Source organism: Bombina bombina, chromosome 9, assembly GCF_027579735.1.
Source record: "Bombina bombina isolate aBomBom1 chromosome 9, aBomBom1.pri, whole genome shotgun sequence".
NCBI lineage: Eukaryota > Metazoa > Chordata > Amphibia > Anura > Bombinatoridae > Bombina > Bombina bombina.
Genome location: NC_069507.1, coordinates 281,634,817 through 281,653,192, shown reverse-complemented (window position 1 = coordinate 281,653,192; position 18,376 = coordinate 281,634,817). Strand labels below are relative to the sequence as shown.

At 41.3% G+C, this 18,376-nt stretch overlaps 1 protein-coding gene across 2 annotated transcripts in view; it reads left to right on the top strand.

Moving 5' to 3' along the window:
- LOC128640342 (zinc finger protein 384) overlaps positions 1 to 16,712 on the top strand; it is a 136,008-nt gene extending 119,296 nt beyond the window's left edge. For both annotated transcript variants that reach the window (XM_053692839.1, XM_053692838.1), the window contains exon 5: positions 15,519 to 16,712. In XM_053692839.1, coding sequence (XP_053548814.1) covers positions 15,519 to 15,771 — 253 coding nt within the window. In that variant the 3' untranslated portion in view covers positions 15,772 to 16,712. The remainder of the gene's footprint in view (positions 1 to 15,518) is intronic.
- Positions 16,713 to 18,376: the final 1,664 nt, after the last annotated feature.

The following is an 18,376-nucleotide window of genomic DNA, read 5'->3' as shown; positions in this document are numbered from 1 at the left end:
TTAGACGTACTGACGTAACTGTGTGCTTAGTGTGTATGTGTCATGTTACTTGTTAGACGTACTGACGTAACTGTGTGCTTAGTGTGTATATGTGTCATGTTACTTGTTAGACGTACTGACGTAACTGTGTGCTTAGTGTGTATATGTGTCATGTTACTTGTCAGACGTACTGACGTTACTGTGTGCTTAGTGTGTATATGTGTCATGTTACTTGTTAGACGTACTGACGTTACTGTGTGCTTAGTGTGTATATGTGTCATGTTACTTGTTAGACGTACTGACGTAACTGTGTGCTTAGTGTGTATATGTGTCATGTTACTTGTTAGACGTACTGACGTTACTGTGTGCTTAGTGTGTGTATGTGTCATGTTACTTGTTAGACGTACTGACGTAACTGTGTGCTTAGTGTGTATGTGTCATGTTACTTGTTAGACGTACTGACGTAACTGTGTGCTTAGTGTGTATATGTGTCATGTTACTTGTTAGATGTACTGACGTTACTGTGTGCTTAGTGTGTATGTGTCATGTTACTTGTTAGACGTACTGACGTAACTGTGTGCTTAGTGTGTATATGTGTCATGTTACTTGTTAGACGTACTGACGTTACTGTGTGCTTAGTGTGTGTATGTGTCATGTTACTTGTTAGACGTACTGACGTTACTGTGTGCTTAGTGTGTATATGTGTCATGTTACTTGTTAGACGTACTGACGTAACTGTGTGCTTAGTGTATATGTGTCATGTTACTTGTTAGACGTACTGACGTTACTGTGTGCTTAGTGTGTATATGTGTCATGTTACTTGTCAGACGTACTGACGTTACTGTGTGCTTAGTGTGTATATGTGTCATGTTACTTGTTAGACGTACTGACGTAACTGTGTGCTTAGTGTGTATGTGTCATGTTACTTGTTAGACGTACTGACGTTACTGTGTGCTTAGTGTGTATATGTCATGTTACTTGTTAGACGTACTGACGTAACTGTGTGCTTAGTGTATATGTGTCATGTTACTTGTTAGACGTACTGACGTTACTGTGTGCTTAGTGTGTGTATGTGTCATGTTACTTGTTAGACGTACTGACGTTACTGTGTGCTTAGTGTGTATATGTGTCATGTTACTTGTTAGATGTACTGACGTTACTGTGTGCTTAGTGTGTATATGTGTCATGTTACTTGTTAGACGTACTGACGTTACTGTGTGCTTAGTGTGTATATGTGTCATGTTACTTGTTAGACGTACTGACGTTACTGTGTGCTTAGTGTGTATATGTGTCATGTTACTTGTTAGACGTACTGACGTAACTGTGTGCTTAGTGTGTGTATGTGTCATGTTACTTGTTAGACGTACTGACGTTACTGTGTGCTTAGTGTGTGTATGTGTCATGTTACTTGTTAGACGTACTGACGTAACTGTGTGCTTAGTGTGTATATGTGTCATGTTACTTGTTAGACGTACTGACGTTACTGTGTGCTTAGTGTGTATGTGTCATGTTACTTGTTAGACGTACTGACGTTACTGTGTGCTTAGTGTGTGTATGTGTCATGTTACTTGTTAGACGTACTGACGTTACTGTGTGCTTAGTGTGTATATGTGTCATGTTACTTGTTAGACGTACTGACGTAACTGTGTGCTTAGTGTGTATATGTGTCATGTTACTTGTTAGACGTACTGACGTAACTGTGTGCTTAGTGTGTATATGTGTCATGTTACTTGTTAGACGTACTGACGTTACTGTGTGCTTAGTGTGTATATGTGTCATGTTACTTGTTAGACGTACTGACGTTACTGTGTGCTTAGTGTGTATATGTGTCATGTTACTTGTCAGACGTACTGACGTTACTGTGTGCTTAGTGTGTATATGTGTCATGTTACTTGTTAGACGTACTGACGTAACTGTGTGCTTAGTGTGTATGTGTCATGTTACTTGTTAGACGTACTGACGTAACTGTGTGCTTAGTGTGTGTATGTGTCATGTTACTTGTTAGACGTACTGACGTTACTGTGTGCTTAGTGTGTATATGTGTCATGTTACTTGTCAGACGTACTGACGTTACTGTGTGCTTAGTGTGTATATGTGTCATGTTACTTGTTAGACGTACTGACGTAACTGTGTGCTTAGTGTGTATGTGTCATGTTACTTGTTAGACGTACTGACGTAACTGTGTGCTTAGTGTGTATGTGTCATGTTACTTGTTAGACGTACTGACGTTTACTGTGTGCTTAGTGTGTATATGTGTCATGTTACTTGTTAGACGCGACTGACGTTACTGTGTGCTTAGTGTGTTTATGTGTCATGTTACTTGTTAGACGTACTGACGTAACTGGTGTGCTTAGGTGTGTATATGTGTCATGTTACTTGTAGCCGTACATGACCGTTACCTGTGTGCTTAGTGTGTGATATGTGTCATGTTACTTGTTAGACGTACTGACGTAACTGTGTGCTTAGTGTGTATATGTGTCATGTTACTTGTTAGAGACGTACTGACGTTACTGTGTGCATAGTGTGTGTCTGTGTCATGTTACTTGTTAGACGTACTGACGTTACTGTGTGCTTAGTGTTGTATGTGTCATGTTACTTGTTAGGAACGGTAACTGACGTTACTGTGTGCTTAGTGTGTATGTGTGTCATGTTACTTGTTAGACGTACTGACGTTACTGTGTGCTTAGTGTGTATATGTGTCTAGTTACTTGTTAGACGTACTGACGTAACTGTGTGCTTAGTGTGTATATGTGTCATGTTACTTGTTAGACGTACTGACGTAACTGTGTGCTTAGTGTGTATGTGTCATGTTACTTGTTAGACGTACTGACGTTACTGTGTGCTTAGTGTGTATGTGTCATGTTACTTGTTAGACGTACTGACGTTACTGTGTGCTTAGTGTGTATATGTGTCATGTTACTTGTTAGACGTACTGACGTAACTGTGTGCTTAGTGTGTATATGTGTCATGTTACTTGTTAGACGTACTGACGTAACTGTGTGCTTAGTGTGTGTATGTGTCATGTTACTTGTTAGACGTACTGACGTAACTGTGTGCTTAGTGTGTATATGTGTCATGTTACTTGTTAGACGTACTGACGTTACTGTGTGCTTAGTGTGTATATGTGTCATGTTACTTGTTAGACGTACTGACGTTACTGTGTGCTTAGTGTGTATATGTGTCATGTTACTTGTTAGACGTACTGACTTACTGTGTGCTTAGTGTGTATATGTTCATGTTACTTGTTAGACGTACTGACGTTACTGTGTGCTTAGTGTGTATCATGTGTCATGGTTACTTGTTAGACGTACCTGAACGTTAACTGTGTGCTTAGTGTATATGTGGTCATGTTACTTGTTAGACTACTGACGTTACTGTGTGCTTAGTGGTGTTGTATGTGTCATGTTACTTGTTAGCGTACTGACGTTACTGTGTGCTTAGTGTGTATATTGTCATGTTACTTGTTTAGACGTACTGACGTTACTGTTGCTTAGTGTTATTGTTCATGTTACTTGTTAGACGTATCTGACGAACTGTGTGCTTAGTGTGTGGTTATGTGTCATGTTACTTGTTAGACGTTACTGACGTGTTCGTGTGCTTTAGTGGTATATGTGTCATGTTACTTGTTAGACGTTACTGACGTTACCTGTGTGCTTAGTGTGTATGTGTCATGTTACTTGTTAGACGTACTGACGTTACAGTGTGCTTAGTGTGTATATGTGTCATGTTACTTGTTAGATGTACTGACGTTACTGTGCTTAGTGTATATGTGTCATGTTACTTGTTAGACGTACTGACGTTACTGTGTGCTTAGTGTGTGTATGTGTCATGTTACTTGTTAGACGTACTGACGTTACTGTGTGCTTAGTGTGTATATGTCATGTTACTTGTTAGACGTACTGACGTTACTGTGTGCTTAGTGTGTGTATGTGTCATGTTACTTGTTAGACGTACTGACGTAACTGTGTGCTTAGTGTATATGTGTCATGTTACTTGTTAGACGTACTGACGTTACTGTGTGCTTAGTGTGTGTATGTGTCATGTTACTTGTTAGACGTACTGACGTAACTGTGTGCTTAGTGTGTATATGTGTCATGTTACTTGTTAGACGTACTGACGTTACTGTGCTTAGTGTGTATATGTGTCATGTTACTTGTTAGACGTACTGACGTTACTGTGTGCTTAGTGTGTGTATGTGTCATGTTACTTGTTAGACGTACTGACGTTACTGTGTGCTTAGTGTGTGTATGTGTCATGTTACTTGTTAGACGTACTGACGTTACTGTGTGCTTAGTGTGTATGTGTCATGTTACTTGTTAGACGTACTGACGTTACTGTGTGCTTAGTGTGTATATGTCTCAAGTTACTTGTTAGACGTACAGACGTTACTGTGTGCTTAGTGTGTATATGTGTCATGTTACTTGTTAGACGTACTGACGTTACTGGTGTGCTTAGTGTGTTTATGTGTCATGTTACTTGTTAGACGTACTGACGTTACTGTGTGCTTAGTGTGGTATGTGTCATGTTACTTGTTAGACGTACTGACGTAACTGTGTGCTTAGTGTGTATAGTGTGTCATGTTACTTGTTAGACGATACTGACGTTACTGTGTGCTTAGTGTGTATGTGTCATGTTACTTGTTAGACGTACTGACGTAACTGTTGTGCTTAGTGTGTTTATGTGTCATGTTACTTGTTAGACGTACTGACGTTACTGTGTGCTTAGTGTGTGTATGTGTCATGTTACTTGTTAGACGTACTGACGTTACTGTGTCGCTTAGTGTGTGTATGTGTCATGTTACTTGTTAGACGTACTGACGTTACTGTGTGCTTAGTGTGTGTATTGTCATGTTACTTGTTAGACGTACTGACGTTACTGTGTGCTTAGTGTGTATATGTGTCATGTTACTTGTTAGGACGTACTGACGTAACTGTGTGCTTAGTGTGGTATATGTGTCATGTTACTTGTTAGACGTACTGACGTTACTGTGTGCTTAGTGTGTATGTGTCATGTTACTTTGTTAGACGTACTGACGTATACTGTGTGCTTAGTGTGGTATGTGTCATGTTACTTGTTAGACGTACTGACGTTACTGTGTGCTTAGTGTGTTATGTGTCATGTTACTTGTTAGACGTACTGACGTTACTGTGTGCTTAGTGTGTGTATGTGTCATGTTACTTGTTAGACGTACTGACGTAACTGTGTGCTTAGTGTGTGTATGTGTCATGTTACTTGTCAGACGTACTGACGTTACTGTGTGCTTAGTGTGTATATGTGTCATGTTACTTGTTAGACGTACTGACGTTACTGTGTGCTTAGTGTGTATATGTGTCATGTTACTTGTCAGACGTACTGACGTTACTGTGTGCTTAGTGTGTATATGTGTCATGTTACTTGTTAGACGTACTGACGTTACTGTGTGCTTAGTGTGTATATGTGTCATGTTACTTGTTAGACGTACTGACGTTACTGTGTGCTTAGTGTGTATATGTGTCATGTTACTTGTTAGACGTACTGACGTAACTGTGTGCTTAGTGTGTGTATGTGTCATGTTACTTGTTAGACGTACTGACGTTACTGTGTGCTTAGTGTGTATATGTGTCATGTTACTTGTTAGACGTACTGACGTAACTGTGTGCTTAGTGTGTGTATGTGTCATGTTACTTGTTAGATGTACTGACGTTACTGTGTGTTTAATGTGTATATGTGTCATGTTACTTGTTAGACGTACTGACGTTACTGTGTGCTTAGTGTGTATATGTGTCATGTTACTTGTTAGACGTACTGACGTAACTGTGTGCTTAGTGTATATGTGTCATGTTACTTGTTAGACGTACTGACGTAACTGTGTGCTTAGTGTGTGTATGTGTCATGTTACTTGTTAGACGTACTGACGTTACTGTGTGCTTAGTGTGTATATGTGTCATGTTACTTGTTAGACGTACTGACGTTACTGTGTGCTTAGTGTGTGTATGTGTCATGTTACTTGTTAGACGTACTGACGTTACTGTGTGCTTAGTGTGTGTATGTGTCATGTTACTTGTTAGACGTACTGACGTAACTGTGTGCTTAGTGTGTATATGTGTCATGTTACTTGTTAGACGTACTGACGTTACTGTGTGCTTAGTGTGTATATGTGTCATGTTACTTGTTAGACGTACTGACGTAACTGTGTGCTTAGTGTGTATATGTGTCATGTTACTTGTTAGACGTACTGACGTTACTGTGTGCTTAGTGTGTATATGTGTCATGTTACTTGTTAGAGCGAACTGACGTAACTGTGTGCTTAGTGTTATATGTGTCATGTTACTTGTTAGACTGTACTGACGTTACTGTGTGCTTAGTGAGTGTATAGTGTCATGTTACTTGTTAGACGTACTGACGTTACTGTGTGCTTAGTGTGTGTATGTGTCATGTTACTTGTTAGACGTACTGACGTTACTGTGTGCTTAGTGTGTGTATGTGTCATGTTACTTGTTAGATGTACTGACGTTACTGTGTTCTTAGTGTGTGTATGTGTCATGTTACTTGTTAGAAGTACTGACGTACTGTGTGCTTAGTGTGTATATGTGTCATGTTACTTGGTTAGATGTACTGACGTTACTGTGTGCTTAGTGATGTATATGTGTCATGTTACTTGTTAGACGTACTGACGTTACGTGGTGCTTTAGTGTGTATAGTTGTCTTGATACTTGTTAGACGGACTGACGTTACTGTTGGCTTAGTGTGTATATGTGTCATGTTACTTGTCAGACGTACTGACGTTACTGTGTGCTTAGTGTGTATATGTGTCATGTTACTTGTTAGACGTACTGACGTAACTGTGTGCTTAGTGTGTATATGTGTCATGTTACTTGTTAGACGTACTGACGTAACTGTGTGCTTAGTGTGTATATGTGTCATGTTACTTGTTAGACGTACTGACGTTACTGTGTGCTTAGTGTGTGTATGTGTCATGTTACTTGTTAGACGTACTGACGTAACTGTGTGCTTAGTGTGTATATGTGTCATGTTACTTGTTAGACGTACTGACGTTACTGTGTGCTTAGTGTGTGTATGTGTCATGTTACTTGTTAGACGTACTGACGTAACTGTGTGCTTAGTGTGTATATGTGTCATGTTACTTGTTAGACGTACTGACGTTACTGTGTGCTTAGTGTGTATATGTGTCATGTTACTTGTTAGACGTACTGACGTTACTGTGTGCTTAGTGTGTGTATGTGTCATGTTACTTGTTAGATGTACTGACGTTACTGTGTGCTTAGTGTGTATATGTGTCATGTTACTTGTTAGACGTACTGACGTACTGTTGCTTAGTGTGTGTATGTGTCATGTTACTTGGTTAGACGTACTGGACGTTACTGTGTGCTTAGATGTGTATATGTGTCATGTTACTTGTTAGACGTACTGACGTAACTGTGTGCTTAGTGTGTATATGTGTCATGTTACTTGTTAGACGTACTGACGTAACTGTGTGCTTAGTGTGTATATGTGTCATGTTACTTGTTAGACGTACTGACGTTACTGTGTGCTTAGTGTGTATATGTGTCATGTTACTTGTTAGACGTACAGACGTTACTGTGTGCTTAGTGTGTAAATGATGTACATGTTTACTTGTTAGACGTACTGACGTTACTGTGTGCTTAGTGGTGTATGTTGTCCATGTTACTTGTTAGACGTACTGACGTTACTGTGTGCTTAGTGCGTATATGTGTCATGTTACTTGTTTAGACGTACTGACGTTACTGTGTGCTTAGTGTGTATATGTGTCATGTTACTTGTTAGACGTACTGACGTTACTGTGTGCTTAGTGTGTATATGTGTCATGTTACTTGTTAGACGTACTGACGTTACTGTGTGCTTAGTGTGTATATGTGTCATGTTACTTGTTAGACGTACTGACGTTAACTGTGTGCTTAGTGTGTATATGTGTCATGTTACTTGTTAGACGTACTGACGTTACTTGTGTGCTTAGTGTGTGTATGTGTCATGTTACTTGTTAGACGTACTGACGTTACTGTGTGCTTAGTGTGTTATGTGTCATGTTACTTGTTAGACGTACTGACGTTAACTGTGTGCTTAGTGTTTATGTGTCATGTTACTTGTTAGACGTACTGACGTTACTGTGTGCTTAGTGTGTATATGTGTCATGTTACTTGTTAGACGTACTGACGTTACTGTGTGCTTAGTGTGTATATGTGTCATGTTACTTGTTAGACGTACTGACGTAACTGTGTGCTTAGTGTGTATGTGTCATGTTACTTGTTAGACGTACTGACGTAACTGTGTGCTTAGTGTGTATATGTGTCATGTTACTTGTCAGACGTACTGACGTTACTGTGTGCTTAGTGTGTGTATGTGTCATGTTACTTGTCAGACGTACTGACGTAACTGTGTGCTTAGTGTGTATATGTGTCATGTTACTTGTCAGACGTACTGACGTTACTGTGTGCTTAGTGTGTATATGTGTCATGTTACTTGTTAGACGTACTGACGTTACTGTGTGCTTAGTGTGTATATGTGTCATGTTACTTGTTAGACGTACTGACGTTACTGTGTGCTTAGTGTATATGTGTCATGTTACTTGTTAGACGTACTGACGTTACTGTGTGCTTAGTGTGTATATGTGTCATGTTACTTGTCAGACGTACTGACGTTACTGTGTGCTTAGTGTGTATATGTGTCATGTTACTTGTTAGACGTACTGACGTTACTGTGTGCTTAGTGTGTATATGTGTCATGTTACTTGTTAGACGTACTGACGTAACTGTTGCTTAGTGTGTGTATGTGTCATGTTACTTGTTAGACGAACTGACGTTACTGTGTGCTTAGTGTGTGTATGTGGCCATGTACTTGTTAGACGTACTGACGTAACTGTGTGCTTAGTGTGTATGTGGTCATTGTTACTTGTTAGACGTTACTGACGTTACTGTGTGCTTAGTGTGTTATGTGTCATGTTACTTGTTAGACGTACTGACGTTACTGTGTGCTTAGTGTGTATATGTGTCATGTTACTTGTTAGACGTACTGACGTAACTGTGTGCTTAGGTGTGTATAGGTGTCATGTTACTTGTTAGACGTACTGACGTTACTGTGTGCTTAGTGTGTGTATTGTCATGTTACTTGTTAGACGTACTGACGTAAACTGTGTGCTTAGTGTGTTATGTGTCATGTAACTTGTTAGACGTACTGACGTTACTGAGTGCTTAGTGTGTATTGTGTCATGTTACTTGTTAGACGTACTGACGTTACTGTGTGCTTAGTGTGTGTATGTGTCATGTTACTTGTTAGACGTACTGACGTTACTGTGTGCTTAGTGTGTATTGTGTCATGTTACTTGTTAGACGTACTGACGTAACTGTGTGCTTAGTGTGTGTATGTGTCATGTTACTTGTTAGATGTACTGACGTTACTGTGTGCTTAGTGTGTATATGTGTCATGTTACTTGTTAGATGTACTGACGTTACTGTGTGCTTAGTGTGTGTATGTGTCATGTTACTTGTTAGATGTACTGACGTAACTGTGTGCTTAGTGTGTGTATGTGTCATGTTACTTGTTAGATGTACTGACGTTACTGTGTGCTTAGTGTGTGTATGTGTCATGTTACTTGTTAGACGTACTGACGTAACTGTGTGCTTAGTGTGTGTATGTGTCATGTTACTTGTTAGACGTACTGACGTTACTGTGTGCTTAGTGTATATGTGTCATGTTACTTGTTAGACGTACTGACGTTACTGTGTGCTTAGTGTGTATATGTGTCATGTTACTTGTTAGACGTACTGACGTAACTGTGTGCTTAGTGTGTATATGTGTCATGTTACTTGTTAGACGTACTGACGTAACTGTGTGCTTAGTGTGTATATGTGTCATGTTACTTGTTAGACGTACTGACGTAACTGTGTGCTTAGTGTGTATGTGTCATGTTACTTGTTAGACGTACTGACGTTACTGTGTGCTTAGTGTGTATATGTGTCATGTTACTTGTTAGACGTACTGACGTTACTGTGTGCTTAGTGTGTATATGTGTCATGTTACTTGTTAGAACGTACTGACGTTACTGTGTGCTTAGTGTGTATATGTGTCATGTTACTTGTTAGACGTACTGACGTTACTGTGTCTTAGTGTGTATATGTGTCATGTTTACTTGTTAGACGTACTGACGTTACTGTGTGCTTAGTGTGTGTATGTGTCCATGTTACTTGTTAGACGTACTGACGTAACTGTGTGCTTAGTGTGTGTATGTGTCATGTTTACTTGTTAGACGTTCTGAGGTTACTGTGTGCTTAGTGTGTGTATGTGTCATGTTACTTGTTAGACGTACTGACGTTACTGTGTGCTTAGTGTGTGTATGTGTCATGTTACTTGTTAGACGTACTGACGTAACTGTGTGCTTAGTGTGTATATGTGTCATGTTACTTGTTAGATGTACTGACGTTACTGTGTGCTTAGTGTGTATATGTGTCATGTTACTTGTTAGACGTACTGACGTAACTGTGTGCTTAGTGTGTATATGTGTCATGTTACTTGTTAGACGTACTGACGTAACTGTGTGCTTAGTGTGTATATGTGTCATGTTACTTGTTAGACGTACTGACGTTACTGTGTGCTTAGTGTGTATATGTGTCATGTTACTTGTTAGACGTACTGACGTTACTGTGTGCTTAGTGTGTATATGTGTCATGTTACTTGTTAGATGTACTGACGTTACTGTGTGCTTAGTGTGTATATGTGTCATGTTACTTGTTAGACGTACTGACGTTACTGTGTGCTTAGTGTGTATATGTGTCATGTTACTTGTTAGACGTACTGACGTTACTGTGTGCTTAGTGGTGTATAGTGTCATGTTACTTGTTAGACGTACTGACGTTACTGTGTGCTTAGTGTGTATATGTGTCATGTTACTTGTTAGACGTACTGACGTTACTGTGTGCTTAGTGTGTATATGTGTCATGTTACTTGTTAGACGTACTGACGTTACTGTGCTTAGTGTGTATGTGTCATGTTACTTGTTAGACGTACTGACGTAACTGTGTGCTTAGTGTGTATGTGTCATGTTACTTGTTAGACGTACTGACGTAACTGTGTGCTTAGTGTGTATGTGTCATGTTACTTGTTAGACGTACTGACGTAACTGTGTGCTTAGTGTGAATATGTGTCATGTACTTGTTAGACGTACTGACGTTACTGTGTGCTTAGTGTGTGTATGTGTCATGTTACTTGTTAGACGTACTGACGTAACTGTGCTTAGTGTATATGTGTCATGTTACTTGTTAGACGTACTGACGTTACTGTGCTTAGTGTATATGTGTCATGTTACTTGTTAGACGTACTGACGTTACTGTGTGCTTAGTGTATATGTGTCATGTTACTTGTTAGACGTACTGACGTTACTGTGTGCTTAGTGTGTGTATGTGTCATGTTACTTGTTAGATGTACTGACGTTACTGTGTGCTTAGTGTGTGTATGTGTCATGTTACTTGTTAGACGTACTGACGTAACTGTGTGCTTAGTGTGTGTATGTGTCATGTTACTTGTTAGATGTACTGACGTAACTGTGTGCTTAGTGTGTATATGTGTCATGTTACTTGTTAGACGTACTGACGTAACTGTGTGCTTAGTGTGTATATGTGTCATGTTACTTGTTAGACGTACTGACGTAACTGTGTGCTTAGTGTGTGTATGTGTCATGTTACTTGTTAGACGTACTGACGTTACTGTGTGCTTAGTGTGTATGTGTCATGTTACTTGTTAGACGTACTGACGTTACTGTGTGCTTAGTGTGTGTATGTGTCATGTTACTTGTTAGACGTACTGACGTTACTGTGTGCTTAGTGTGTATATGTGTCATGTTACTTGTTAGATGTACTGACGTAACTGTGTGCTTAGTGTGTATATGTGTCATGTTACTTGTTAGACGTACTGACGTAACTGTGTGCTTAGTGTGTGTATGTGTCATGTTACTTGTTAGACGTACTGACGTTACTGTGTGCTTAGTGTGTGTATGTGTCATGTTACTTGTTAGACGTACTGACGTTACTGTGTGCTTAGTGTGTATGTGTCATGTTACTTGTTAGACGTACTGACGTTACTGTGTGCTTAGTGTATATGTGTCATGTTACTTGTTAGACGTACTGACGTAACTGTGTGCTTAGTGTGTATATGTGTCATGTTACTTGTTAGACGTACTGACGTAACTGTGTGCTTAGTGTGTATATGTGTCATGTTACTTGTCAGACGTACTGACGTAACTGTGTGCTTAGTGTGTATATGTGTCATGTTACTTGTCAGACGTACTGACGTAACTGTGTGCTTAGTGTGTATATGTGTCATGTTACTTGTCAGACGTACTGACGTAACTGTGTGCTTAGTGTGTATATGTGTCATGTTACTTGTCAGACGTACTGACGTAACTGTGTGCTTAGTGTGTGTATGTGTCATGTTACTTGTTAGACGTACTGACGTTACTGTGCTTAGTGTATATGTGTCATGTTACTTGTTAGACGTACTGACGTTACTGTGTGCTTAGTGTATATGTGTCATGTTACTTGTTAGACGTACTGACGTAACTGTGTGCTTAGTGTGTGTATGTGTCATGTTACTTGTTAGACGTACTGACGTTACTGTGTGCTTAGTGTGTGTATGTGTCATGTTACTTGTTAGACGTACTGACGTTACTGTGTGCTTAGTGTGTGTATGTGTCATGTTACTTGTTAGACGTACTGACGTTACTGTGTGCTTAGTGTGTGTATGTGTCATGTTACTTGTTAGACGTACTGACGTAACTGTGTGCTTAGTGTGTGTATGTGTCATGTTACTTGTTAGACGTACTGACGTTACTGTGCTTAGTGTGTATATGTGTCATGTTACTTGTTAGACGTACTGACGTAACTGTGTGCTTAGTGTATATGTGTCATGTTACTTGTTAGATGTACTGACGTTACTGTGTGCTTAGTGTGTATATGTGTCATGTTACTTGTTAGATGTACTGACGTTACTGTGTGCTTAGTGTATATGTGTCATGTTACTTGTTAGATGTACTGACGTTACTGTGTGCTTAGTGTGTGTATGTGTCATGTTACTTGTTAGACGTACTGACGTTACTGTGTGCTTAGTGTGTATATGTCATGTTACTTGTTAGACGTACTGACGTTACTGTGTGCTTAGTGTGTATATGTGTCATGTTACTTGTTAGACGTACTGACGTTACTGTGTGCTTAGTGTGTGTATGTGTCATGTTACTTGTTAGACGTACTGACGTTACTGTGTGCTTAGTGTGTATATGTGTCATGTTACTTGTTAGATGTACTGACGTAACTGTGTGCTTAGTGTGTATATGTGTCATGTTACTTGTTAGACGTACTGACGTTACTGTGTGCTTAGTGTGTATATGTGTCATGTTACTTGTTAGACGTACTGACGTTACTGTGTGCTTAGTGTGTATGTGTCATGTTACTTGTTAGACGTACTGACGTAACTGTGTGCTTAGTGTGTATGTGTCATGTTACTTGTTAGACGTACTGACGTAACTGTGTGCTTAGTGTGTATGTGTCATGTTACTTGTTAGACGTACTGACGTAACTGTGTGCTTAGTGTGTATATGTGTCATGTTACTTGTTAGACGTACTGACGTTACTGTGTGCTTAGTGTGTGTATGTGTCATGTTACTTGTTAGACGTACTGACGTAACTGTGCTTAGTGTATATGTGTCATGTTACTTGTTAGACGTACTGACGTTACTGTGCTTAGTGTATATGTGTCATGTTACTTGTTAGACGTACTGACGTTACTGTGTGCTTAGTGTATATGTGTCATGTTACTTGTTAGACGTACTGACGTTACTGTGTGCTTAGTGTGTGTATGTGTCATGTTACTTGTTAGACGTACTGACGTTACTGTGTGCTTAGTGTGTGTATGTGTCATGTTACTTGTTAGACGTACTGACGTAACTGTGTGCTTAGTGTGTGTATGTGTCATGTTACTTGTTAGACGTACTGACGTAACTGTGTGCTTAGTGTGTATATGTGTCATGTTACTTGTTAGACGTACTGACGTAACTGTGTGCTTAGTGTGTATATGTGTCATGTTACTTGTTAGACGTACTGACGTAACTGTGTGCTTAGTGTGTGTATGTGTCATGTTACTTGTTAGACGTACTGACGTTACTGTGTGCTTAGTGTGTATGTGTCATGTTACTTGTTAGACGTACTGACGTTACTGTGTGCTTAGTGTGTGTATGTGTCATGTTACTTGTTAGACGTACTGACGTTACTGTGTGCTTAGTGTGTGTATGTGTCATGTTACTTGTTAGATGTACTGACGTAACTGTGTGCTTAGTGTGTATATGTGTCATGTTACTTGTTAGACGTACTGACGTAACTGTGTGCTTAGTGTGTGTATGTGTCATGTTACTTGTTAGACGTACTGACGTTACTGTGTGCTTAGTGTGTATGTGTCATGTTACTTGTTAGACGTACTGACGTAACTGTGTGCTTAGTGTGTATGTGTCATGTTACTTGTTAGACGTACTGACGTTACTGTGTGCTTAGTGTGTATGTGTCATGTTACTTGTTAGACGTACTGACGTTACTGTGTGCTTAGTGTGTGTATGTGTCATGTTACTTGTTAGACGTACTGACGTAACTGTGTGCTTAGTGTATATATGTGTCATGTTACTTGTTAGACGTACTGACGTTACTGTGTGCTTAGTGTGTGTATGTGTCATGTTACTTGTTAGATGTACTGACGTTACTGTGTGCTTAGTGTGTATATGTGTCATGTTACTTGTTAGACGTACTGACGTAACTGTGTGCTTAGTGTGTATGTGTCATGTTACTTGTTAGATGTACTGACGTTACTGTGTGCTTAGTGTATATGTGTCATGTTACTTGTTAGATGTACTGACGTTACTGTGTGCTTAGTGTGTGTATGTGTCATGTTACTTGTTAGACGTACTGACGTTACTGTGTGCTTAGTGTGTATATGTCATGTTACTTGTTAGACGTACTGACGTTACTGTGTGCTTAGTGTGTATATGTGTCATGTTACTTGTTAGACGTACTGACGTTACTGTGTGCTTAGTGTGTGTATGTGTCATGTTACTTGTCAGACGTACTGACGTTACTGTGTGCTTAGTGTGTATATGTGTCATGTTACTTGTTAGACGTACTGACGTAACTGTGTGCTTAGTGTGTATGTGTCATGTTACTTGTTAGACGTACTGACGTTACTGTGTGCTTAGTGTGTATGTGTCATGTTACTTGTTAGACGTACTGACGTTACTGTGTGCTTAGTGTGTGTATGTGTCATGTTACTTGTCAGACGTACACTTTCCGGCACCTGTAGCTGCTTCTGCGTATTGCGGATTTGTTTTGTGAAATATGATGTTTATATTTGGGAATTTTCTCTGCCTGGCCCTTCATATCTCTCTGGTTATTACATGGGAGCCATGCTGACGTTCGTGGGTGCGACTGTTTGTTTGTTAGAATGTTGTATTATTGTAGTTATGTCATCATGATGTGATATCTCTGTCACTTTTCCAGGTGTCGCATGTGCTCCATCACTTTCTTCTCCAAATCTGAGATGCAAATTCACTCCAAGTCGCACACAGAGGCCAAGCCCCACAAGTGTCCGCACTGCTCCAAAACCTTTGCCAACAGCTCCTACTTGACACAGCACGTGCGCATCCACTCGGGGGCCAAGCCGTACAGCTGTAGCTACTGCCAGAAAGCCTTCCGCCAGCTCTCTCACCTTCAGCAGCACACACGGTACGGAAATGAGCAGACAGATATGTGATTGTTTCAGTCATCGTGGGAGGGTGTAGTTGGGTCACTCACTGTGTACCGTAGGAAGTCATGAGTGTGTGCATTATAGACAAGAATATCTCTAAAGCCCCGCAATCCCCCCTGACACAGGTGCATATACAGTACAGGATCCAGACTGCATATCGTAGATTTCCTCTTACACTTGCTACGTGTGCTCAGACATTTTCCTGCAGAATCCAACCTAATTACAGAGTGGGAAGGCAGCTTTTCTATTCAGACACTGTAACAAATTTCCCTTACTTTGTCTACTTAGCTGCAATTAAATGCTTCATCATCCATCCTGCCACGTACACACCTATACAAAACTATGCCTTTCACCCCTTCTGTATATAGCACTGACACACTGTGCCGGTCACCCCTTCTGTATATAGCACTGACACACTGTGCCGGTCACCCCTTCTGTATATAGCACTGACACACTGTGCCGGTCACCCCATCTGTATATAGCACTGACATACTGTGCCGGTCACACCATCTGTATATAGCACTGACACACTGTGCCGGTCACCCCTTCTGTATATAGCACTGACACACTGTGCCGATCACCCCTTCTGTATATAGCACTGACACACTGTGCCGGTCACCCCTTCTGTATATAGCACTGACACACTGTGCCGGTCACCCCATCTGTATATAGCACTGACACACTGTGCCGGTCACCCCATCTGTATATAGCACTGACACACTGTGCCGGTCACCCCTTCTGTATATAGCACTGACACACTGTACCCGTCACCCCATCTGTATATAGCACTGACACACTGTGCCGGTCACCCCTTCTGTATATAGCACTGACACACTGTACCCGTCACCCCATCTGTATATAGCACTGACACACTGTGCCGGTCACCCCATCTGTATATAGCACTGACACACTGTGCCGGTCACCCCATCTGTATATAGCACTGACACACTGCCGGTCACCCCTTCTGTACGTAGCACTGACACACTGTGCCGGTCACCCCATCTGTATATAGCACTGACACACTGTGCCGGTTACACCATCTGTATATAGCACTGACACACTGTGCCGGTCACCCCATCTGTATATAGCACTGACACACTGTGCCGGTCACACCTTCTGTATATAGCACTGACACACTGTGCCGGTCACCCCCATCTGTATATAGCACTGACACACTGTGCCGGTCACCCCATCTGTATATAGCACTGACACACTGTGCCGGTCACCCCATCTGTATATAGCACTGACACACTGTGCCGGTCACACCTTCTGTATATAGCACTGACACACTGTGCCGGTCACCCCTTCTGTATATAGCACTGACACACTGTGCCGGTCACCCCTTCTTTATATAGCACTGACACACTGTGCCGGTCACCCCTTCTGTATATAGCACTGACACACTTTGCCGGTCACACCTTCTGTACGTAGCACTGACACACTGTGCCGGTCACCCCTTCTGTATATAGCACTGACACACTGTGCCGGTCACACCTTCTGTATATAGCACTGACACACTGCCGGTCACCCCATCTGTATATAGCACTGACACACTGCCGGTCACCCCATCTGTATATAGCACTGACATACTGTGCCGGTCACCCCATCTGTATATAGCACTGACACACTGTGCCGGTCACACCATCTGTATATAGCACTGACACACTGTGCCGGTCACACCATCTGTATATAGCACTGACACACTGTGCCGGTCACACCTTCTGTATATAGCACTGACACACTGTGCCGGTCACACCATCTGTATATAGCACTGACACACTTTGCCGGTCACCCCATCTGTATATAGCACTGACACACTTTGCCGGTCACCCCATCTGTATATAGCACTGACACACTGTGCCGGTCACCCCTTCTGTATATAGCACTGACACACTGTGCCGGTCACCCCTTCTGTATATAGCACTGACACACTGCCGGTCACACCTTCTATACGTAGCACTGACACACTGCCGGTCACCCCATCTGTATATAGCACTGACACACTGTGCCGGTCACCCCTTCTGTATATAGCATTGACATACTGTGCCGGTCACACCATCTGTATATAGCACTGACACACTGTTCCGGTCACCCCATCTGTATATAGCACTGACACACTGTTCCCGTCACCCCTTCTGTATATAGCACTGACACACTGTTCCCGTCACCCCTTCTGTATATAGCACTGACGCACTGTGCCGGTCACCCCATCTGTATATAGCACTGACACACTGTGCCGGTCACACCATCTGTATATAGCACTGACACACTGCCGGTCACCCCTTCTGTATATAGCACTGACACACTGTGCCGGTCACCCCATCTGTATATAGCACTGACACACTGCCGGTCACACCATCTGTATATAGCACTGACACACTGCCGGTCACCCCTTCTGTATATAGCACTGACACACTGTGCCGGTCACACCATCTGTATATAGCACTGACACACTGTGCCGGTCACCCCTTCTGTATATAGCACTGACACACTGTGCCGGTCACCCCTTCTGTATATAGCACTGACACACTGTGCCGGTCACCCCATCTGTATATAGCACTGACATACTGTGCCGGTCACACCATCTGTATATAGCACTGACACACTGTAC